Consider the following 24,475-nt stretch of genomic DNA (forward strand, 5'->3'; position numbering starts at 1 on the left):
CAGACCTTGGGTTTCTCTCCGCTGTCATCTCCAGCAGCCTTATCTTTTTCTTCCTGTGCTTCTCTATTCTCCTTCTCCTCCTTCTCTTCTTCTTCATCAGCTGCCTCCTCCTCCCCTTCCTGTTTCTCATGTCCTTTCTCGTCCTCTTCCTCAGATTTGGGTTCCTGGTTCTGTTTTTCGTCTCTCTGGTTCTCCATCTCAGTTTCTCCTGACTCCTGTTCCTCTCCATCTTGCTGTTCTTCCTCTTTCAGCTCCACCTCCATGGCCTTGTCATCGATGTCTAGCGGGTTTTCATCTGAAAAGTCCAAACAGTCAATAAGTCATTCACTATTTGTAGAAATAGGACAAACAGGACATTTAGGAATGAAATTGGTTTTAGTCTTACATTTTAAACAAATGGAAAACTTAAAATAGTTCGTATTAGAAGATTTTTGTTCAGCTAGCCAAGTCCTGAATAAAATTCTGACCCTAATAAATGGAAAACAAAACAAGAGAATTTTTAAACACAAACATAAGACTGATCTGTTGATCTGCATTCCTAAAGGAAATTGCAGATAATTGAAGTTTTAGTTTTAATAATTAACATCTAGTCAAAATAATTAACATAGTCCAGTCAAAAGTTAGAAAGTAGCAGAACATGATGAGTGACAACACACTCATGTGTTTAGACGTTGAGCAGCAGCTTCCTCACCATCACCATCACCATCCTCATCTCCTCCAGCCTCTTCCTCCTGGTCCAGGTTGAGGTCGTCAGGCAGGTCCATGGCCTCTGGTTCTGGTCTCTGCTCCTGCTGACCATGATACGGGTCCACCTCGTTCTCATCAAACTCTCTCTGGAAGCCAGAGGAACACACACATTAGTTTGGACTGCTGTTATTATCCTTAGCTTTTAAAAAGAATGAGACTTCTGGGCTTCTAACAAATGTCGAAGTTTTTGTTGTCTTCCATCTTGAAGACAGCAAACTGATGTATCATATTTCTGCCCAACTGATTCTCCGGTTCTGATATGGAGACGACAAGGCAAACAGGAACAGGAAGTAGTGAATAGCTGGAGGGGATGTGAGGTCACCTCGTCTCCTTGCTCGTGGATCTTCTCCGTCTCCTCCTCATGCTGCTCTCCATCCTGGTCCTGACTCTTCTTGTCCCTGTTTGAGTCGGCTGCATCCAGGTTGTCCTCTTTGGCCACCAGCTCAGATTCTCCCTGCAGGAGGACAGAGGACAACGTGGACATGAAGGTGTGTGAACCACAGTCTCACACACACCCTGAGACCCGCTGATACCTGGTCCATGCCCTGTCCAGACTCCTCGTCCTTCTCACTGCCTTCCTCTTCATCCTCATCTTCATCATCCCCCCACATTCTCTCATCCAACGTGTCTGTCTGACCTTCTCCCAGGTCTCCCATCTTTTTGTCCAGTTCCTCTTCCTCCTCTTCATCAGACTCCTTGTCTTCAACTATAAACACGCAGAGAGGCCTGCGGGTCAGTCACAGCATGTCCACAGCCAGAGACATGTCCTGGAGGACACATCTGTCCCCAGGTTCAACTCACCGCCTTCATGCTCGTCCCCATCATGAACTCGTCCATCAAAGTCTTCAGACATTTCAATGCCGTTGTCCTCTGACTTGATGTTCTCCTGATTCTGTTGCTCCTCCTTCTCTGCTCCCTCCTGGAAGGAATCCTCAACCTGCAGGAACAGGAGGATCAGAGATTGGCCTGCAGGGACACAATGGGGCCCTGCCCTCATGATGGGACCCCCCTCAGGCAGCACAGACACCTGGATTACAGCTCAAAAACAAAAACAGTAAAAGTTCCCAAAAATCCCTTCCATAAACATCACAGCTGTCAGCCTGGGTTCCCCCCAGATACATAACATAATAAGCTATCTGGAACAGTTCAGGTCAAAGGTTAATAAGAGAATCCACCAGGATAATGAATATTCTGTCCCAACCTGGGACTGATCAGAGGACAGAAGGATGTGAAAGCAGATGAACACAGTGTGTGATATAATCTTTTTTTCTCTCACTTTCTTTTCTTAAAAATAAATTCAAAATGACATAATATTTGACTTCTATTCAGTTATTCTTTCTGGGATCTGATCTGAATTCAAAGTCCAAATAAATACAAGCTATAGCGACGATGGTAGCCTCAGTGGCCTGACGTCACTCTGAACTACAGACACATAAAGAGTTAGCTGGTGAAAAATACATCCTGATTTTCCTAAAATTAAATCTTTAAAAACAGAAACATTTGATTAATGGATGAAATGGTTTAATCTTCCCTGGATACAGGTAAGATTTCTGGAGCCTTATCATCTTTTTCTTCCCATGCTTCTCTATTCTCCTTCCCTCCTTTCTTCATCTTCATCAGCTGCCTCTTCCTTGTCTTCCTGTTTCTCAGGTACAGCCCAGTATCCATGGTTGAACCATGGTTGAACCATGGATACCGTCCATGTGAACTTAGTTTCTCGTCACCTGGTCTTCATTCTCGATCTTGTCGCTGACGTCCTTGGTGCCGTCTCCGTCTCCGATACCTCCGCCCTCGTAGTCATGGAACTCTGTGGCTCCGTCCGCGTCGCCTCCGGACATCAGCTCCTGAGGCAAACAGAATCCCTGCAGGGACACCAAAACAGCGGGTCAGTTCTCCCACCGAGCTCCCTTCCTGCTGGCTGAATGCTCCGTCACACACTGGGCCCATTGCACCTTTTGGGCCAGCTGGGTGAAGATGCTGGACAGCACAGACAGCAGCTTGCCTGTGCTCCTGTGGACTGTGAGCAACACAGAGAGGAAGTAGCGGGCAAGGTCTGAATAGACTCCCAACAGGGGCAGGAACCGGACCAGCGCCATGCAGGCCTGGTTCACCTCCTGGAACACAAGAAGCACAGGGATCAGGACACCAGCAGAACCTGCTGACATCATGTTCCATCTGGTATCAGAACCAGATGGGCATCAGAATCAGAGACAGCAGATGATTCTGATCAATCTTTTTGTTTCCCGTCTGTTGCAGCGCTCAGTGGGTACCTGCAGCTGTGAAGGGGGACAGGAGTCTCTGTGTCTCCTCACACAGCCTAGCAGGTTCGTCACGGCAACGCTCACACTGCCAACAGACAGAGCCTCCACCTCAGCTTCAAGCTCCGCCTCCAGGAGCCGGGTCAGGTGACCAGGCTTCAGCAGGTCCTCCACAGGCTGGTCCTCCTCAGCTCCGTCTGAGCCACAAACAAGAAAAAAGGCTGATATGTGTGTGTGTCTGTTTCATTCAACTTCAAATACAACGTTAAAGTATTAGAACATTACAACTTTTACAATGCCAAGTGCTGAACTCCATAATCGTCACACATAATTGGTATTAGACCAGAGTCTCAAAGCTCTGGTCTAATCCCAGACTCAGACCTTGAGCCTGGTTGGACCTGGACGCTCTGGTCCAGTCCAGTCCCAGTCTCAGGTCCATCAGAGGCCAGAGACTTCATGGTCACCTGTCTTTGGCTCTTCCTGTGTCTGTCCTTCATCCTCAGTCGTTCTCCTTTTCACCAGTCTCTGGACAGCATGCAGCAGGGTGCTGATGTTGGCCTCCAGCTCAGCAGAGAAGAAGCTCCAGAAAGCAGACTGCTGACCTGCAAACAGAACCAGAGGAGAGGATTCCAGTCTGTCAACAGGCCATCATCTGTGACTGACAGGAAAAGCACATGAGGTGTGTGTGAGAGCAGAAGCAGGTGAGGTGTGTGTGTTGCGTGCTGACCGATGGGCACAGGCCCCGGGGACAGCAGCTGGCTCCTCCAGCTGGTAAACTCGGTGATGGCTGCCTCCACCTGTCCTCGGACGTAGTTCAGACTCTGTGTTATGGCGGGCTGGGTGTTGGCCCCACCCTCCCCAGTTGCCGGGGAAAACAAGCTCTCTATGCTGCTCATCTGGGCTGCCACGCCCCCTAGCTGCTCCATGGCTGAACAGCAGGTGGTGAAGGTGCTCCTGAGGGGAAAACCAAAGGAAACAGATCTGTGTTCAGTTTTTGTCAGAGTGGTGGGACTGAAGGTGTCTGCATGATGCTATACCAGGAGAAGAGGATGGACCCAGAAGGGTCCAGCTGCTCCTTCACACTCTGACTGTCCTTCAGCATGGCAGCGACCTGCTGCTGCAGCCGGGTCCAGCCGGGGTCTCCCCTCCTCAGCAGGCAGCCGGGGGGCTGCTGCTGCACTACCAGGGGGGAAGGGCACATCAGGGTGTGGCGCCTGCTGCTGGCGCCCGTCTGCTCCCTCTGCTGAGGTTCTTCAGGACAACACTGGATTAGCCAGGACAGTTGTTGCAGAAGGGTGGCACTCTGAGCGGCCAGCCCCCGGCCTCTTCTGAACCAGTCCTGCAGAGAGTCCTGGGGGGGCAGGCAGCAGCCCCCATCCTCACTGTAGCTGAGGTGGGCCTGCATGTCCTGGAGGCTGGCAGTCAGCTTCCTGGAGCAGGGAGAGGGAAGAAGAAGGGGGAGGGGCAGCAGAGTGGTGAACCATGAAAACGGTCCATGATGCAGGAGTCAACAGAAAACCTAATGAACTCAACCAGTCAGGCAGTACTTGGTGTGTGTGATGTTTGCTGGGGAATGGTTACTTTACCAGAAGTTTAAACCTAACCAGGTGAGAGTGAAACATCTGTGACCTTGATAGTTGATAACCCTGACCTTGCTGTACATCATGTGGTCATGTGCACATTGTCTCTTTGGACTGTTCTCTCATTCATTAGAAGAAGAGTAAAACACAGATGTGATGATCTGAACCACTTCAATCCAGCCACACACTTCAGTTCAGCACCATCCTGGAGCTGAACTGACTCTAGACTTTATCTTGTTTTTATCTTTGCATATCATGTCGTGTTCTTAGAAGTTGAATGTTTTCAGACTATATTCCATTGTACATGCAGCTTTATACATGCCTAACTAGAACCACAGTGGTTAATATAAAGCTGATGTCTCTTCTTTAGGTTATGTTGATGTGACTCTGCCTGATCCAGATCAACTCAGAACTAATCCTGCTATCTGTTGCATAACCCAGTGTATTAGAGTAAAGTCAGTTATAGAAATCAAATTTAACATGATTGATAATAAGCAAGAAGCAGAGAGGAAGTCTGCCTGCTCAGCAAATGTTCAAGATGAGAATCAGCCTGACCCTTCAGAGGTCAGTCAGGCCTGTGATGTTTTTATGTGTCTGGAGCAGTTAGAGCTTTATATTGTCCACCTTTACTTGACCTTTTCTTGGACTTGCTGAATGTTCTCAGAATGTGTGGATGTGCTGTGTTTCCTGTTTCCATTCCATTACTTCAGCTCAGCAAGGCCTCACCTGAGGGAAACCCAGTGTTGGGTCAGCTGGGCCAGCCGATGCCTCTGTCTGAGCAACAGCTTGAACAGGTGGGAGGAGAAACCTCTGCAGCGCTCTATGTTCCCAACACCGAGCTCCTGTAACCATGGAGATGAAAGCAAGCATCAGACAACAGCAGGAGATCAGTGCTCGTCTAACAGAACAACAAGAACATGTCCAGCAGTCTACAGCAGTCATGGGTCATGAACAACCTTTTCCAGTAAACTAGGAAGTGTTTATGTATTCAAAGAAACACCTGATGTATTAATAAGGATTCATCTGCAAGACTGCTTAATGTCAGAACAGTTCTGGGGCTGTATAACACACGCGTACAAAAACAAAAAATTTGTGACGCTGTATTTTGTGCACAAGTCAGGATGTATAAAACTGAAGGCTCTCTCTGCTCTCTCCATCAGCTTCCTTAAAATTCCCATCTGTAGAACTGAGTGAGCTCTTTTGTATGAAACCACACTGCTGCTCACAAACATTCACTTCTGACCTAAGCCCACCACTCACCCCCACAGCTTCCTTGTGTGACTCATTAGCTTTATTAATCTGTAGCTAACGCAGATTATGTCTGTCTGCTTTGTTTTTTCCTCAATTCCTTTGGCATCTTGATCATAAGATTTTGAAAGGTCTTGCTCAGCCTTGGCAGTCATCAAAAACTCTACTGCCACCTCTCCTAGACACGTCATACCTCCACAGCTGCATCAACAGCTGGATTAGTTTGTAGTGTTTGTTGAAACAGCAGTGTTGCTGTGGACTGACCACTTCATCCAAACATCTGAGACTCCATTATATCTGCTGATTTTATCAGATGTCCTCACATTACCATGAACCCAGACAAAGCTGAGCCTTCTGATGTGTGTCTCACCTTTGAGGCGTGCTGGAGAGCGGTGCGCAGGGCCGTCCTCCTGGCCCATGAACGGTAGAAGTATTTCTGGCATCCTTCCCAGGCTCCCAGTAACTCTGTAAACAGCCTGCAGCATCAGGTTTTGGGAGAAATGAGCAACTTGGACAAAAGAACGGATCACCTCTAGGCATGCTGTGTGTGTCTTTGTGAATCAGTTGTGCTTACACATGCTCAGGCTGGCCATGGGTCTTCACAGCAGAGAGAGCAGTGGTCATCTCTAGCGGGTGCATGCAGAGGGTGCTTTCTGGGTCAGTGGTTCTGTTCCACATCAGCCCTTTGCGGTACGACAGGCCTAACCAGGACAGAAACAGCTTCAAATTAGCAGAAGTGAGACAGGCTGAGGTAAAACTATGACGAGGAAACAAACCTATTTCAGAGAGCATCTTGAACAGGTCAGACAGAGCTCTCTGCTTCTGCTGAAGGATGTGCTTGACCTCCATCTGCTGCTTTTCTTTGACTTTTGCTGTGTCTATGCTGAGGCTCTGCAGGTCTCGTAGGTTGCTGATTATCTCACCTGAATGAGACCAAGAATTAAACAACAGCAGCAAATAAATATGGTATTTGCAAAAAGGTTAGCAAATTCAATTAACCTTTACATGCATGAATTATGATCCTCTATGTCAGGATTTTTTTCACACAATTTTTTTTTTTTTTTTTTAGGATTTATTTCTAGATGATCAGTTGTAATTTTCTCCAAATACAAAGATATTTGAAAACACATAAGTACCATTCGTCTTCAGGTGTTACTTGGTGTCACAATGTTTTTTTTTACCTGCAAGAGTCCTCTACAGTAGGAGGAGGGACTGGATATTTACGAGTTGCTTTTTCGTCTGTCTGCCATATTGGATTTAACAAAAATTTTCTTGCACTTGCGGTGGATGGACAGTAGTTGATAGTGTATGATGCACTAGTGTCCACGTCAGTGGTCAGTGTGCATTTATAACATAAAAATCCACAAGAAAATAGCTAATAGATACCTGTCCACTGCAGTGACCGCTATGCATGAGTAGGATAAAGTAGAAATATTAACTAGATTCATTTGTAATGATCTAAATGATATTAACAGTACATTTAGTCAAACCTGACCTGTATTTTGCAGAAACAGGAATCTTACCAGTAAAACAGTCCAGATCTTCAGCCAGTTCAGGTACAGATGTTCTCTTCAGCAGCTGGATGCTCATCTTCTTCATCTTCCGGAACAAAACAGGCAAACGGGCCTGTAAGGAAGACGATCCAGCGCCTTGCTCCAGGTCCTCATTCTAAGACATATTTATGGTAAAAACAGTGAAAACAAACATGTGATTAGAAGGTCAAAGAGCTGAAATCACAGTCAGAGGGTGTCTTGGTGTTAGGGGCGTTTACCTGAAGCTCTCTGCCCTGGCCAGGTATGGCGGTCTTCAGTGCCTGATGAACCCTCTGGATGGGAGAGTCCCCTGACCCAACAGGCTCTGGGTCCCAGCTGGAACTGCTTCCTTGTTCCACCAGCGCTGCTAGACTGGGTCCACTCAGAGCATCCTCAAACCTCTTCACAAACTTGAAGAGAGTGCTAAGAGAAAGCAGAGCGCAGAGAGGAGTTGGCAGACGATCTATGATCCATAATCAATAATCGGATTAAATCTGAGCCCAGGTTCTTATGCACCATACCGCTGCGTCTTCTCCACTGACTGCTTGATGGACCAGTAGCTGACATCATTCCACTTGGAAATTTTGACAAAGTCCTGAGAAAGAAGGTGGAGTTCATCAGGGGCATTTACGGGGTCTTTGAAAAGTTACAGGGGCATGATGGGAAATGAATGCTTTCATACTTTGAGCTCCTTCTCAATGGGCTGTCTGAGCTGAAGTATCTTGGCCTGGACGGACTCAGAGAACTGGCTGTAGTACTGATGAAGGTTCCACAGAAGCCGGGACAAAGACTCTGGAAGAGAAACAACAGGTCATCACAGGCAGAACCTCCACACCAAATTATGCATTTCATAAAGAGGTTCAGCTTTTAAATACCCCCCCCGCCCCCCCCCGAGAGCTGGGTATGTGGGCCCAGGACTGACCTTGACCTGAGAGATCGGGCACCAGCAGGAGGTGGCAGTGGAAGCTGAGCAGCATTCTCAGACGTGTGTGGAACTCGCCCAGGGTGGAGCCTTCCATGAAGGCTTCCAGAGTGGAGGACACGGAGGACAGGGACAGGTTGTCTGCCTCCTCTCCTGGTGGGGACAGTCAAAGCAAAAGGCCGTTTAGAAGCAGCTGAAGCCTTCTCTCTCTGGTACAGGGCTGGGCAGCTCCAGGCCTGGAGGGCCGGCGTCCTGCAACCTTAAGATTTGTCTCTACTTCAACAATGAGTCACACAATGAAGTCATTAGCAGGATTCTGGAGAACTTGACTGCACATATGAGCCGACTCAGCTATTTGATTGAAGTGTATTGGATCAGAGAGATTGAGAGTCTTAGAGTTGCAGGACACACACCGTCCTTCCAGGACCAGGTCTGCTCACCCCTGACCTAGTAACCTAACCAAGGCCACCAAGCAAAATAGATTTTATTCTCAGTCTAAAACGAAAAAATTCTCATGTTTATTAAGCGGATATGTATTTACTAAAAACACACATTGGAACTGAACTGTCGTTCTGACATCCGTCCTAAACCAGGATGACTCTAGATCAGCCTGAGGATGACTCAGCGGCTGAGCGGTTGGGTCTACCTGTGTCCGCCTCCTCTCTCTGTTCCTGGAGGTAACCCTCTACCAGCTGGTAGAGGGAGAACCAGTGTTTGGTGGATTTCTCCGTGTGGCGCCTCAAGGCGATGTCCAGGCTGCTTGACCAGCAGCTGCAACACAACAAAGACCGTCCAGGCAGTGGATTATTAACATCCATCCATCCATCCATCCATCCATCCATCCATCCATCCATCCATCCATCCATCCATTTTCTTTCACCCTTGTCCCTCAGTGGGGTCGGGAGGGTTGCTGGTGTCAATCTCCAGCTAGCGTAACGGGCGAGAGGCGGGGTTCACCATGGACAGGTCGCCAGTCTGTCACAGGGCAACACAGAGACACACAGGACAAACAACCATGCATACACACACTCACACCTAGGGGCAATATGGAGAAGCCAATTAACCTGACAGTCATGTTTTTGGACTGTGGGAGGAAGCCGGAGTACCCGGAGAAAACCCACGCATGCACAGGGAGAACATGCAAACTCCATGCAGAAAGACCGGGGCCGGGAATCGAAACCAGAACCTTCTTGCTGCAAGGCAACAGCTCTACCAACTGCGCCACTGTGCAGCCCCGGATTATTAACATTTTAGGCTAAATCAACTCAAACTTAATTTAGAGCAATAAGAAAACTGGTCAGATCAGATTAGGAAGAACTGGATCCCTTCCTATATTACTTCAGCTCCAGTTTGCGCCACTGGATGATCAGCTGGGTGACTGGTTCCAGTTCCTTCCGCAGGGACACGGCGCGGCTGGCATTATTCTCCCACTCCTGATTGGTTGACAGCAAACAGAGTTTGACCAATAGAAGCCAGCTGAATGTTTGATAGTTTGCTAGATCAGCATGTGAGTGAAAGTGTCTTACCTGCGCTTTGCCAAGCAGAATCTCCAGACCATTGAGGAACTTGGCCAGAGGGCAGGCCAAGCTGAACGACCTGATCCTGTCCATGACCACGTTCAGCTGCACAACACAGAAGCAGTCGTTACACTCAGCACTGGACGCAACTCAGTCATTATATTCTTGTCCTGCAACATTCAGTTACAATAAGCTGGAAAAGTATTAATACCCTTTGAACATTTTCACATAAAACATCTTGTGTTTGTGTCAGACCAACAGATAGAGAAGATGATTATGAAGTAGAGGTCAGTAACAGCTGCAGCTCTCCACCTGTCTGCACTACAAACTTTGTGTCCATTCTTCTGTTTCCTTCTGCAGAGTTCCATCATCTCAGTTAGATGAAGAACATGTGTGAAAATCAATTTTAAAGTCTTGTCTCAGATTATCAATTTGACTCAATCTGAACTTTAATTAGTTAAATAACAGCTAAAACAGTTTCAGCAAGTTTACTTCTTAAGACCTCTTTAATGCCACCTTAAATGAAACTTAAGACAAAAAACAAAGAAAACTATAAACATATAGTATGTTTTGAGAATCTTGCTGTATTACTGTCAAAGAGTATAAACTGTGATGTTTCTGGGTTTTATTTGTGGCTCTTGGCAGGAGCTTTGTGTTTCTCACAGTGCATAAGGCTCTCTGCGGCCTCAACCTCCATAGTGGTTGAGGCTGAGAAGAGATTTAAAGTTTTTCTCACAGAATGCACCACAGCTTTGAACTAATGAGTTACAACTGAACTAATGAGTTACAACAACATTGTAACTCATACTTTCTTGATCCCTTTGGATCAAGCAACTAGTTACTTGTAGCCTAAACCACTGATATCACTATACTATATTGTATGATTAAAAATATAGTATACATTGATGGTCTCACTATGAAGATGTCTGTGCGCGACTCAAACTTTTTCCTGACCATGAGGAAAAAAAATTGAATTGCTACACATGATATTGAATAGTGCTGCTACGACAAACATGTAAAACCTGTGCTGAATGTATTTAAGGCCAACTTGCATCTCAAATGAATTTTTGGCATGCGTGGATTGCCTGTATAATCACCATGTTAAACTGAAATCAGTAGACAGACAAGCCATCTGTCCATGGCTGGTGTCTCTGCAGGAGGACTGACCTGGACCAGAGCAGGGTGCTCCGGCCATTCCTCCAGCCTCGTCTTTACCGCCTCACTCAGTTGTTCCAGAACAGGCAGGCAGAGGCGCGCCTCTCTCATGTTAGGCTGCTGGTAGAAGTCATAGGGCCCGTCTGAGGAGAGGGCCAGCTCATCAGAACCCCCGGAGCCCGACACTGTGTTCTGGAGGAGGGTAGAGAGCAGCAGGCCGCAGCCGGACAGCTGCAGGTCCAGCTCTGAATCTAAGCAGGAAATACAAGTTAACTGTTCCACTCCGACTTGAATAGTAAACCTTTATTAATATCTGACTGACAGAAGCTACGAACCAATCAGATGATAGAAGTGAGTCATCACAGGGGAAGCAATCTGATGGGAAGATATCAGGGCTTTGATATGTTCTTTACTGTGATTGGTTGGTGGTGTGCCCTGGTACCACAGTGATTGGGCGTAACCCAGACACACACACTGATGCACCTGGACCAATGTGTTGATGGCAGCTCCAGACAGAGAGGCTGCAGCAGCCGCCTGTTGGGCTGCATCGGCCTCATGTTCTGGTTCTGTGTCAGCCAGGCCTTCCAGGCTGGGCTGGGACAAAATATCTGCAAAGTCCTGGATAACAAAACCAGATCAACCAATCACAATCACTCTTAGCAAAATAGTTAGAGAAAAATGCTCATTCAGAATGGAATATATAGAATTTCCATTGCACAACTAAAATCCATAAACTGCAAATGACTAATTTATGCCTGAAGCCCTTTGTGGTTTGTGTCCTTGGACAACACACTTCACACACCTGACCTGCTGATGTTAGTCAGCTGGTGGTGCAAAATAGCTCCTTATCAGTTCAGCCAATGCTCCGGCGCAGGAGCGCACTTTACTAACTGGAGAACTGATAACCTAATTACCCATGAGCCTTTGCATGTGCTGCTGTGAGCTATCAGGTAAGCTACATGCTTCAGTGACTGCTATTAAAAGTAGAAACCTAACCAGGTACGTTGGTAAGAACTGTAAAACAAAGAGAGTCCAGGGGTTCTGCAGTGGGAACTGGACTGGGAAGATGTCCTGCTGCAGGATATTTCTACCTTGCTGAACTGAGGGAAGTGGCGCCTGAAGTCCGTCTCGTCCTGTTGGTCCTGGGTCAGGCCTGAGCCGTGCAGACGGCTGCGGCTGCGGTACAGAGAAGCCTCCAGTTGCTGCTGCTCCTGCTTCCTCTTTTCCTGGTTGTCCCACTCGTTCACCACGGCCTGAGGAGCATCAAGCAGTCAGACAGGAAGCCAGGAACACCGCTACTGAAACATGTGCGGACAGAGGCCGAGCAGGAGGTCTGACCTGGCAGATGTGTCTGAAGAGGCTGCATGCCTCCTCACTGAGCTCTCCTGTGGACAAGCTGTGGCAGCGGACATACAGCAGAGCGTTCAGCAGCAGAGCAGAGGGCTGCGGGGCCACACCACCTGCCTCCTGCTGGGGCAGAAGCTTCTCCAGGCTGTGCACAACATCTATACAGGTCCTGGAGCACAGGAACTGGGCCCGGTCCAGGTCCGACGGGAGGCTGGGGGACACGGAGGGGAAGGACAGCAAGCAGGACACCAGCTTGGTCAGGCCGGGGACAGGGGTCAGAGAGGCGGCCAGCTGGGAGGCCACCAGCCTCATGCCGTACCGCAGCTGGAGCAGGCCGGTTCGGACCGGGCCCACCAGGTCCGGGAACAGAGGGTAGTCATCCAGGAGCTTCTGGCAGAAGCGCTGTTGAGAGTTCTGCCAGCTGGCCTCCTCCCTGAGCAGGGCCCGGACGGCTGACCCGGACCTGAAGGAGGACGGGTCCTGGAGGGCCTTCAGGAGCCGAGACAGCAGCTCCTCTACAGCAGACATGTGGCCCACGCTGCTCAGGTAGTGCTGCAGCTCCCGGAACAGGCGGCCATACTGGGCCTGCTGCGGCCGGAAGGCCTGCTTCCTGGACAGTTCCGCTATCTGCTCCTTCACCTGCTGCATGCGGATCCACAGGTACCTGCACACACACACACACACACACACACACACACACACACACACACACACACACACACACACACACACACACACACACACACACACACACACACACACACACACACACACACACACACACACACACACACACACACACACACACACACGTGCACACGCAAAGAGACACAACACCAAACACTAAAATTAAATAAAAATCTGCTGTCACAATTAGATGTTAGTTTTGTAGTATCATTTTCTTTGCTTTTATATCACTGAAGAGAACTCTAGAGTTTGTCTGTTTTTTCGTTTTTGCTGTTGAGCTGAACATGTACAGTAGACTGATGGTGTACTGCACAGCTTCTGTTCTGTAAATGATATTTTAGTCTAAAGACTGATACTAAAATTTGATAAAATTTTGCTGTCAAAATTAACATTGTACACTGGTTCTGTGTTCAGTGTCTGTGGATGAGACATTAAGTCTACTGATCCACAGGTAACCTGAGCTTGGGCGGAGCTAGAGGTGTGTCCAGGTGGGCAATGGCCCCCCTGAAATCTAATTGGCTGTCAAAAGTGACTGCAGATGATTGACATGTACCAGCAGCAGATCGTTTCTGTACAGCAGCTTCCAGGAACAGGATGAGTTTTCTGGGAGCTGAAGGAAATGCTGTGGTTTCACTCCGGGGTGTTCTGACCATAGACATAATATAAGAGTAGACCCCGCATTGGCTGCTCAATTCTCTAACGTTGAATTAGATTATCTGACACAAGAGCCTACATTAGACATGAAACGATATATGTCTAATATATTGTTATTAGACATATAATAACAATATATTAGTTATTATATATTGTATAACATATATAACACATATTATAAAACGTATATTACGTGTTATAATATTCACCAGCAAAGTTAACACAAGTGGTAAAGACCATTATATATAATTCTTTCACTCTGTCAAAAATAAGATACATCCCAAATCTTCCGTTTTTGTTTTGAAGGTTTCCTAAAGACACGTTATGAGGAAGAAGAGGAAGATATCTTTAAAGAGAGATGGATTCACTGCAGCACGGATGAATCTCGCATCGGATTTTGGACTCAATCTCAGCTGCTGAATCACTCTGAAGCTAGAATTCATCGGCTGAAAAACATAGCTATATATCTATATATGTATGGATGTATATATTAAATATAATATAATCAGGTATGAAAGTAGTTTTAGTTTTCTCAATGCTGCATTCACATCTTCAATGAGACTTTCTGATGGTACTTCACTCAGCTGTTGTAATTGGCGTCGGGCTCGTCTGGTGTTCATTCGGGCCATGATTCTCTCTCAGGTCAGTTGCTGCCTCGTTCAGCTCAGATGGTTCGTTCATCATTGTAGTTGACTCCCTTCTGACATGGCATCCTGGCTCCTTCCCGTAGCACTTGTGTCGTACCTCGTCAATCTCAAGTTGTGACAGCAGTTGCTGTTTGCGGATGTTGGAACACTGAGCTACTAGTTGTTTGGCAGTTAGTGTTGACTGGGGATGTCGAGCTAACCATTCCTCCCACAGTCTTTGCATGTAGCCCCTCTGACTAGGATTACTTGAGTAGTAGCATTCCAACAGATCCATGTTTTCACCTCTCGCCCATTTCAGTCTTGTTCCAGTAGCCCACTTTTCATCAGGGTGCTCTGGTTCCCCAGCACCTGACGCAGACCTTGTTTGACCGGGCGACGTCTGAGCCGGCATGTCGTGCTTATTTGTGTCTCTCATGGTATGAGGTAGGGACACGCTGGAGGGATTACGTCTCTCGGCTGGCCTTGGGATTCCCCCGGAGGAGCTGGAAGAAGTGGCTGGGGAGAGGGAAGTCTGGGCCTCCCTTCTGAAGCTGCTGCCCCCGCGACCCGACCCCGGATAAGCGGAAGAAAATGGATGGATGGATGGATGGATGGATGGTCTTGCCTAAGGACCCACACTGACAGCTCAATGTCACGTTGTAGCTTTTTGCCCCAGCCCCCAGCCTGGCCTCGAACCCGGGTCTCCCGGGTGGAAGACTGGTGACTTACCTATTGAGCTATACAGTCCTGAGAAGCCAGCTCAATGGCAAGAACAAGATCCGTGCAATAAACAGCTATGCCTTACCAGTAATCAGATACCCTGCCGGAATAATTAGCTGGCCAATGGAAGAGATGAAGGCCACGGATGTTAAGACTAGGAAGCTACTAACCATGCATGGAGGGTTCCACCCCAAATCCAGCACCCAGAGACTGTACACGAGCCGTAAGGAAGGAGGCAGAGGACTAGTGAGTGTGAGAGCCACTGTCCAGGATGAAACATCCAAGATCCATAAATACATCAAGGATAAAGCCTCAACGGACGATGTGCTCAGCGAATGTCTCAGGCAATGGGGAACAGAAGACAAGGTGCTGGAAGTACCATCATGGGAGGACAAGCCCCTACATGGGATGTACCACCGACAAATAACTGAAGTGGCTGGTCAGCACAGAGGCTCTCATCCTGGCCGCCCAGGAACAGGCCCTAAACACCAGAGCAATAGAGGCTCAGATCTACCACACCAGACAAGACCCAAGGTGTAGGTTGTGCAAGGAGGCCCCTGAGACAGTCCAGCACATAATAGCAGGGTGCAAGATGCTGGCAGGGAAAGCGTACATGGAACGACATAACCAAGTGGCGGGCATAGTGTACAGGAACATCTGTGCAGAATATGGACTGGAGGCCCCGAGATCAAAATGGGGAACACCCCCAAAAGTGGTGGAGAATGACCGAGCTAAGATCCTGTGGGACTTCCAGATCCAGACAGACAAGATGGTAATGGCGAACCAACCGGACATTGTGGTGGTGGATAAAGAACAGAGGAAAGTCGTTGTTGTGGATGTAGCAATACCAAGTGATTACAACTTCAGGAAAAAGGAGCATGAGAAATTGGAGAAATACCAGGGACTCAGGGAGGAACTGGAAAAGACCTGGAAGGTGAAGACCACAGTGGTGCCTGTGGTCATCGGGGCCCTCGGGGCAGTCACCCCCAAACTGGAGCAGTGGCTCAAACAGATCCCAGGAACAACATCAGACATCTCAGTCCAGAAATGTGCAGTTCTAGGCACATGCAAGATACTGCGCAGAACCCTCAAGCTCCCAGGCCTCTGGTTAGAGGACCCGAGCTCAGAGGATGAAACAGACCACCCGCGGAGGGTGAGAAGGGAATTTTTTTTAAATTTATATATATATATATATATATATATATATATATATATATATATATATATATGTGTGTGTTCATGTGTGTGTGTGTTCAGGGGGCTGGACCAAATGTGGAGGCGGGCCTGCGGGCCACCCCTGGATTGGGTGGTCCCCAAACCAAAGCTTTGTGTGCTTTGGAGTTTCTGTGCTGATGAATTTGTTTCGAAGTGATAAAATCTGGTAGCTTTATTGCTACAAAATAAAGCTGCATTTCCTTCAGCCCACTGGCTGCAATGTTGACACCTTGAGATGCCATGAGACCTAAATTCTGAACATCATGGCATGGAGTGCATCCCAGTTTTCCATGTCTGGCATATAACCATTTAACAGTATATAACCATTTAACAGTATATAACCATTTAACAGTTAACATGCGCAGGAGCGCATGTTAACTGTTAATGGCGACCATTAAAGTGTGGATGCTAACGTCAGCAGTGTGATTATTGAGTCAACTCTGGGAGCTGAAGGAAACGCTGTGGTTTCACTCCGGGGTGTTCTGACCTGATCCTGGGATGCTGGAAGCCATCAGTGGTGCTGCTCTCCTTCAGCTCCTCGCCGCTCTTCAGCTCAGACGATGCGCTGCGAGCTTTCCACTCATCCTGCAGCAGAGCCAGCTACAGCAGAAACACAGAGCATTCAGTCATTTCACCTTTCACACACCTGCTCTGCAGTCCTGCTGCCTGACAGCTGAGAACTACTAGAAATCTAACTGGACTGGTCACACTGTGAGCTGCAATACAAAATAACTCGATTGTTCAAGAAGAAAATATAATTTCCTTGAATCCATGTGTGAATTTTTTATTTATAATCAACCCCATCATGTTTTTGTTTCCAGACAGACCTCCTGCTGAGCGTAGTTCAGTTTGTAGCTCCTCTTCACTGCTGGGTCAAAGATGGTCTGTGGCGTCCAAACTCGGATCTGCAGCAGGCCCATGTTGACCCAAAACACACCACACTGAGCCAGGGAGTCTCCGCAATGACCTTTGACCTGGACAAACTGCTGCAGACAGGCTGTGCAGACCGCCATCAGGCCTTCAGGCAGCAGCTGGGGAGGCAGGAAGTTCTTGAGGAGCGTCTGGATCTCCTGGGCGGCGGTGAGTGGCGCGGCGTCCTGCACCAGGCTCTCACAGCTCTCCATGTAGCCCTCCTGAAGGTGGGGGGGCAGCAGGTCGGCCATGCTCTGGAGCTGCCGCCGCAGTACTGCCCCCTGCAGCCTCAGGTCCGTTACCCTGTGGAGGCATCGCTCCTGTCAGTCAGTGGGAGGGGTAGGGTGACATAGTGTGTGTGCGTGTGTGTGTGGACTGTACCTGAAATGGGCGGTGGCTGGAAAGGTCAGGTTCTCCCACAGAACAGAAGAGACGACCTCCAGCTGCTCGACCCTCTCCTCCCAGTCCCACAGGCTGACCCCACAAGACAGGGGAACCTCCGCCTGCACCTCTCCCCTGTTCAGAATTCCCAGCATGCACCGGGACCACACTGCTTTATTCAGCAACGCTGGGCCCTGAAAACAACATCAGCCACGTTATCCACCAGCAGGAAGTCTGACATTCCCAGTCATCAAGTACAGAGAGATTAACAGACAGAACCATGTTCTCTGCTCCGAGGCGGGGTGTTGGATCCTTCTGGGTCTCTGGATCCACCAGGTTCCATCTGAGCCAGCGGGTGGGGTCAGAGGTCACGCTGCAGCTCCAGAGAGCAGCCAGGGCCTCAGACAGCAGATCACACCACACCAGGGGTATCTTCTCCTGTAGCTGCAGACCAGAACCAAGAGTTAGGCTCAGAACCACATACCTGGACTAGGCCCGTCATGGTAACAGATTTGCTGGACGATAAATTGTCACAGAAGTTATTTTGATAAATGATTGTGTTGTTGTTTTGTGGTAATACAATGGTAATGGTATAATATAAGAACACATTCTCACAGATCAATAGACTTTAGATTCTAGTAAACATTTAACACAGGAACTGGAAGATATTTTAAATATCCAAAATAAAGAAAACAAAAGAACAGAAACAATAAATACATTAATTATAAAGTTGCTATAAACAAAACTCCAGATTTGAGTCCCAGTTGGAACAGAAGTGAAATGATCCATCATGTGTTTATGACCACTGGGTGGTACAGACAGCTCACTGACCCCATCGCTGCTCAGCAGGAACCACAGACTCTGCAGCTGGCCCACGTTCATTGGCGTCGACTGCAGGCAGAAGCGAAGGTGTCTGGACAGCCGGCGGCGTAGGTCGTCCTCAGCAACACGGTCACTGAGGATCCACAGGACAATGAGAGCGGCTTCCAACATGTCACTGTTTGGCTCTTACAATTGTGGTGGGACAAATAAGAGGTTACCATGGAGACAGAGCCAGGTGCAGCAGATCTGCACTGAGAAGCAGCTGGTTGAGGACGGACAGGCCTTCCATCAAAGGCCAAAGCTGGGTCTGGGTTCTGAGCTGCAGCAGCCCGGCTCGGCTCATGTGGACCTTGCCCTCCTTTGTCTCTCCATCAGACATGGAGTTGACCCCTGACAGCCCTCTAGAGGTCATATGACACTGCAGCTGCTCCACGCTCAGCAGCAGCTTCTCCAGGACCCCTGGCAGGGCAACATGACACATCGCTCTGGGTTACAGACCACCTCATGGTGATGTCATGGAACAACAGGAAAAATCTCAAAAGAATACAAGAAGAATTAAATGATCCTTTAAGAGCACTGTATTCATCACTGCAAAGAGACAATGCCTCAGCCTCTGTTTCATACTAATGTAAACAACATGCGCACACATACTCACACATTGACATGTAGAACTTACCAGACTTGTGTGGGTCCAGCTGGTTGTTAGCGGACAGAACCAGACCTGATGCCTCCAGGAGGTTTTCCTTGATGTTGAGCCAGAGTCCGGCTGCCTGCACCCGGAGCAGCTGCTGCCCATCCCAGCTCAGAGCCTCGTCCAGCTGCAGCACATTCACATCCAGAGCCATGCTGAGCAGCCGCAGCCGCGACGCACACTCTGCCACCGCCTCCAGCTGGAGGCAAACAACACTAATTTACATATTTACACTATATATATATAAGTATATATGCAGTATACATAGTTTACATTTACAGTATATTTACAACAACGTTGAGCTTCATGTAAACATTTATTAAAGTTAGTAAAGAGGGAAGGAGACGCTTTAGCTGTAAGGGTTCCTCAAACCTTGTAAGGCAGAGCTTTCCCCAGAGACCTCTGCATGCCTTTGAGTGCAGCGGCCACCGATACTGGAGTGGACAAAAGGTTCTGGATGGCTGCTGAAACAGCCTGCAAGTCCTGCTGACCTCTGCACAGCAGAACAACAATGGTCACCAATTAAACACCAAAACGTATAGTTGAGATTCAGGAACAGCAGTTACACTGTTATATATTATAACCTCTTAATAAGAAACTGCAAATTAAAATGAATATGATGTAAAGAAGTTATAGACTGATCAAAAGTCAGAAATGAAAAGGTGAGAGGAAGAGTTTTTACTCCAGAGTGGTTGCTGTGTCTCCCATCAGCAGCTGAGGCAGGCGCAGGATGAGATGCTTCTGCAGCCACTGCCAGTGCAGCGATAGTACCGAGACGCCCTGTGAGTCCGCCGGAAGCATGACGCACACGTCCCAGAAGTGGTCGCGCCACCGGAGCAGCTGCAGGATCTAACCTCCGAAACAGCAGGGGGAAACAGAGTCAGGGTCGCTGCAACAGGGGACTGCAGCCCTCTGAACTGAAACCTTACAGGAGACTCAAAACAGTTCTGCTTCATTTCAAACTATTTCTGTCTATTCTGTGTGCTAAACAATAAATTAAAAGCTACTATATGTGGGTTTTATTTATTTGGTAAATATGGATGTACACCCTGGATACTGGATGTACACCCTGTGTGATGTTCTGTAATGTTTCTGTACAGCTCTTAAATTTAGATGGAAACAAACTGAGATAAAAAATACCAGCTTTTGTACGGTCTTAATAACAAAGTTATAAAATCAAAGCCAAAAACTGGAAACTACCTGAAACAGTCGACAACTTACACAAACAGCATTGCATGGTCTTTTTTGTTTTAAGCCAGCACAATGTTTCAGAGTTAGGATCAGCGTTCTTATTCTACATTGACCATTAGAAGCGTGAACAGCATCAGGGACAGTCTAAAGCAGTGTTTCTCTAGCTTTTTTGGGCCAGCGCCCCCCCAGCCTTTATCCAGGTCCCTCACCGCCCCCCACCAAAGAATTTGTAGGCTACTTTGCACTGACCATTATTTTATAATTAATATTACTATCACTATTGTAGATTTTATTTTTATGGTGATTTCTGTATTTATCATCAAAAATAATTTCCCAGAGAACAAAAAAGCCATGGGAACAGAAATTATTTTCACAGGTGTCTACAAAAAAATTAATGGACATTCAACTTAAAATCTGCACAACTAGCCTAACAGCAGCCAATCAGAGTTGAAAAATATTCTTATTCTTTGCCATTTTCTAGTTGTTAAATATTCCACAAAATGAGCAGATAAAAGATGAACAACATGCCAGTTTAAACTTTGAACTATTTGCACGACAACTGAGCTCTGCAACAATAAAACATGGATAGAACTGTAACTACATTAATCATAGCTCTTCTTCTCTTCAGTATTTGTCAGTTTCTGGTGGTGCAGCTCTGTGCTGCCTTCAGGAGAATGGGACATCAGAGTATCATCCATAAAATTTCACCCACATGGCATTTACTGTGCAAACCAGAGCATTAAGTGGAAAAACTAAAGTTCCAGATCCTTTAAATGCCATACAAAAATGAGACAGAAACATGGATTAGATCTTCATATAGACCTGTCTATTGATTTATAGATTAATAGTTTTACTGGACATAAATTACAAAGCACAAATCCTGTTCTTAATCAAATCCTAATGAGTCAAATTGAAAGTGTCATGGAGTCATCAGCCTCATGACATTAACACTGACATGAAAAATAATATTGAATAAATAAACATATTAAATCTAATTAAAACATAAATAAGTGATCAGTTCTTTACTGTTATGGTCTGTAAGATATATTTATTCTCAGTACTAAATATGGTCTCAACAAACCCATCACACTTCAACAATATTATTTTACCTTTTATCTGGAAATAGTGTCTGTTTATTCTTGCCATACAGTCTCTGTATTCATTATTGCTCGAAAGGTCTTGCCATACCAGTTTATTCCTCTGCATTTACTTTAGTTTCTTAGTTTATTCTTGCATTTTGTTTTTCATTCATTTCCATTTAGTTTCCTTTGATTAGTATTATCCTCTCTTGGTTTATTGCTATGTCCACTTTATTTCCTGTTGCTAGATTTATTTTATCATTTACTGACGTTCAACATCAGTAATCTTCACTCATCACCTGCTGCGCCGCCTAATCACCATATGTTTCACATCATGTGTTGATTTTTCACTGTTCAGCGTCGGATTCTCTGTTTTTATGCCATAATTTGCATCTAGTTCGTCGCTCCATTTTATGTCCCACTACTCCTGTTTCAGAGTTTTGCGCAATGTGCGCGTCGTTTTTTTGTTGTTGTTTTTTTTAACCCCCTAAGGTGCAGGGCGGTCGGGAAGCATATCGATGGGGAAAAGGCAGACTGACATAAACCTTTTAAAACAACGGAAACAATTTTGGTATTTTGATTATTGAAATTCAAAAGTGCTGTGGTACCGTTGATCTATCACACCTGTTTCATACCGGACCACTTACAGCACCGTGTTAACGCTATAAAATGAACGCTCTATATCGTGGTATCACCAATGGAGGGATTTCTTTATTTAAATTAGTTCATTTTCCAGAGGGATACAAAGTCAGGGTATCGTGATTTTAGTATGTTTATAAGAGCGATTTTCTGTTGTTCTTCATGTAAGCGGGCAGCTTTCAAACGGAAATAAAACACTTTTTAATAAGTTACTGCTTTGACATGATCACAGAACTGCCAAAACATATAAAAATACCAGACAAAGTGAATCACAGCAATGTCATCAGCCGGTGTAACGGTGAACTGATGGGGAGAAGCTAGTAGCAGGAGCGGAGCTGGCTCAAAAGCTAACAAACACCGAATAGAAGAAGAGCTGCCATCGATACTGTTGCAGCCAAGCATGATTTAATGTTACGAAATACAGTTTTAGCAAGTTGCTCAAAGTCTAAACTGGTATTGCTGTGCATTTAAGGTGTAAAGTTTACCTTCGACCAAACGCCCCCCAAAGGAATCCCAGCGCCCCCCTTTTGTAAAAATGTCCGCCAGCGCCCCCTGCCGTCCTCTGAACGCCCCCTGGGGGGCGGTACCGCCCACATTGAGCATCGCTAGTCTAAACAAAGCTGCAGCAGAGGAGAGGAATTGTTCCTGACCTCAAACATGACATGGTCAGAGATGTACGGCTGTCCGTTCTGCACGGCTCGCAGGACGTAGGCGTCCCACTGGTCGAAGAACACTCGCAGGTGCATGAGCACGGGGTGAGGCAACTGGCTGATGTCTAAGCTTCCTACATTGTCAAGAAAAGGAACCTTTTAGAATCGTATTTCAATATGAAATGTGTCATCTGTAAGTCTGAGTTTGTTACCTTTGCTGAAGGCTGTGGCGACTCTCAGAGCGGAAGTGGGTGGAGCCACGCTGACGGTGCAGGAGCAGCTGACGGCTCTCTCCTCTCGGTCCATCATCAGAACAATCCTAACACACACACCACGATGTTTGACCTCACTCTGTTTATGCTTTAGATTGTTAGCTTTTACAATAATATCAGATGGGTTTCTGTAAGTCAACTGTAGTGGCAGTTAACATACAAACAACATGTTGTCAACATGACCACAGGGTCAGTCCATCTACCTGTTAGCCACTGCATTCAGAGCCTCCAGGAACTCCATGTATCTCTCCTCATCCTCAAAGTTGCACTTGTTGGTTAGAATATCCAGGTATTGCTTGTTCCAGCGCATGTCCATCAGAATCCTGTATTCATCTGGAAGTATCACAGTGATGCAGTCACTAAGAGTCCAACCAGAACCAGCTGGTTTTACAGGAATGTAATTTAATGTTGGCATTAAGAGTCTCTTGGGTCTCTTAATGCCAACATTGGGTCCAGTTGAACTGTGTTCCTCTGCAGCGGAACTCCTTCCTGCTTGGTTTTGAGCTGCCATAACAGAACCGAACACTGATGAGAGTTACTACCTTTGCTGTGTGGCTGCAGCAGCTCTGCCAGCGTTTTCCCCTTTACGGCCAGGGTGCTGCTGAACACAGCCTTCAGAGCTCGGTTTCCTGCCTCCACATGGACCAGCGCCGGCTCTGAAATGGGTCACATTACATATTTTCCCTGTTAACTGCTTTTATAGTGACTTGATACCTTTCTTTGAATCCAGCAATGAACTGAGGAAGTCACAAACCTGGCAGATATTTGGAGCTCTTCCCCAGGCTGGAAAGCCAGTGGCTGCGGAGGATCCAGTCTCCATGGGATGCCCTCTCTGTCACCAACCTCACTGCAGTGGGGATGTGCCTGAGAGCATCGCCATCCTCCAGATCCAGCACTCCTCCAGAAAACACACAGTCTTCATGGACTCCACTGCTCTGCAAGGCCTGCTGCAGGTCCCTCAGTCTCAGTGGACGGTTCCTGAACAAACACATCTGGTCTTAATCCAACTTTCACTCTCAGAGGAGACAAACATGACAGACAAATGGACAGGATTTGTCTGTCGATTTGTCTGTCATGTTCCCCATCACTTAGGGAACCATTCAGGCTGCCAGAGGTGGTGACATAACCAGGGGTGAAAGTAGGTGGGTACGGTCGGGTACCGCGTACCCCTTAAAGATTTAGCAGGGATACGCCGTACCTGCAAGAGAGAAGAGCGGCTGTCTGCTGTAAAGAATCAATGGGTTCACTGTGCAGCCGTGACTGATTAGTTTTTCAAGAACAATCTAAAACACGACTTAATCAGTTAATAGTTTTTTTCCCCCCCATTTCATATTGTTTCTGAACCGTTTGTGCTTTGATAGAGCAGGGCTCCAATACGTGGATCGGGGGAGGTTTTGAGTCGATCTCGGCATTAGGAGACAAACTGAACGCGGCCAGGATGCTAAGACCAGCAAGTCCTCCTCTGGCTCCTTATCAAAACGTTCATAACTTTATTAAAGAACAACAACAAAAATCAACAAAACCTGTTCAAATTAATGACCCAACAACAATAATAATCTCAGTAATTATTGTTTCAACATGGTGTTGCGCAAATCTGTGCGTTTCGGTTCCATTACCAAAATAACTAGCA

General features: G+C 47.0%; 1 protein-coding gene across 3 annotated transcripts in view; it reads right to left on the reverse strand.

Moving 5' to 3' along the window:
* Window positions 1-24,475, reverse strand: part of mdn1 (midasin AAA ATPase 1) — a 63,166-nt gene that overhangs the window by 6,252 nt on the left and 32,439 nt on the right. For 2 of the 3 annotated variants that reach the window (XM_081602279.1, XM_081602278.1), the window contains exons 49-89: window positions 23,600-23,823; window positions 23,388-23,501; window positions 23,049-23,178; window positions 22,786-22,892; window positions 22,574-22,707; window positions 19,697-19,863; window positions 19,387-19,507; window positions 19,000-19,213; window positions 18,542-18,782; window positions 18,333-18,456; window positions 17,781-17,945; window positions 17,502-17,695; window positions 17,036-17,423; window positions 16,696-16,808; window positions 12,298-12,970; window positions 12,051-12,212; window positions 11,295-11,577; window positions 10,972-11,210; window positions 9,814-9,909; window positions 9,626-9,720; window positions 8,934-9,058; window positions 8,288-8,440; window positions 8,048-8,157; window positions 7,887-7,960; window positions 7,605-7,788; window positions 7,357-7,501; window positions 6,610-6,756; window positions 6,408-6,534; window positions 6,204-6,309; window positions 5,312-5,427; window positions 4,043-4,435; window positions 3,733-3,959; window positions 3,470-3,607; window positions 3,018-3,202; window positions 2,700-2,861; window positions 2,472-2,609; window positions 1,549-1,684; window positions 1,281-1,453; window positions 1,070-1,201; window positions 692-833; window positions 6-295 (exon numbers count right to left, since the gene is read on the reverse strand). In XM_081602279.1, coding sequence (XP_081458405.1) covers window positions 6-295; window positions 692-833; window positions 1,070-1,201; window positions 1,281-1,453; window positions 1,549-1,684; window positions 2,472-2,609; window positions 2,700-2,861; window positions 3,018-3,202; window positions 3,470-3,607; window positions 3,733-3,959; window positions 4,043-4,435; window positions 5,312-5,427; window positions 6,204-6,309; window positions 6,408-6,534; window positions 6,610-6,756; window positions 7,357-7,501; window positions 7,605-7,788; window positions 7,887-7,960; window positions 8,048-8,157; window positions 8,288-8,440; window positions 8,934-9,058; window positions 9,626-9,720; window positions 9,814-9,909; window positions 10,972-11,210; window positions 11,295-11,577; window positions 12,051-12,212; window positions 12,298-12,970; window positions 16,696-16,808; window positions 17,036-17,423; window positions 17,502-17,695; window positions 17,781-17,945; window positions 18,333-18,456; window positions 18,542-18,782; window positions 19,000-19,213; window positions 19,387-19,507; window positions 19,697-19,863; window positions 22,574-22,707; window positions 22,786-22,892; window positions 23,049-23,178; window positions 23,388-23,501; window positions 23,600-23,823 — 7,387 coding nt within the window. The remainder of the gene's footprint in view (window positions 1-5; window positions 296-691; window positions 834-1,069; window positions 1,202-1,280; window positions 1,454-1,548; window positions 1,685-2,471; window positions 2,610-2,699; window positions 2,862-3,017; window positions 3,203-3,469; window positions 3,608-3,732; window positions 3,960-4,042; window positions 4,436-5,311; window positions 5,428-6,203; window positions 6,310-6,407; window positions 6,535-6,609; window positions 6,757-7,356; window positions 7,502-7,604; window positions 7,789-7,886; window positions 7,961-8,047; window positions 8,158-8,287; window positions 8,441-8,933; window positions 9,059-9,625; window positions 9,721-9,813; window positions 9,910-10,971; window positions 11,211-11,294; window positions 11,578-12,050; window positions 12,213-12,297; window positions 12,971-16,695; window positions 16,809-17,035; window positions 17,424-17,501; window positions 17,696-17,780; window positions 17,946-18,332; window positions 18,457-18,541; window positions 18,783-18,999; window positions 19,214-19,386; window positions 19,508-19,696; window positions 19,864-22,573; window positions 22,708-22,785; window positions 22,893-23,048; window positions 23,179-23,387; window positions 23,502-23,599; window positions 23,824-24,475) is intronic. The other variant, XM_008398484.3, reaches the window with a different exon arrangement.

Source organism: Poecilia reticulata, chromosome 21 (assembly GCF_904066995.2).
Source record: "Poecilia reticulata chromosome 21, P_reticulata-male-v2, whole genome shotgun sequence".
NCBI lineage: Eukaryota > Metazoa > Chordata > Actinopteri > Cyprinodontiformes > Poeciliidae > Poecilia > Poecilia reticulata.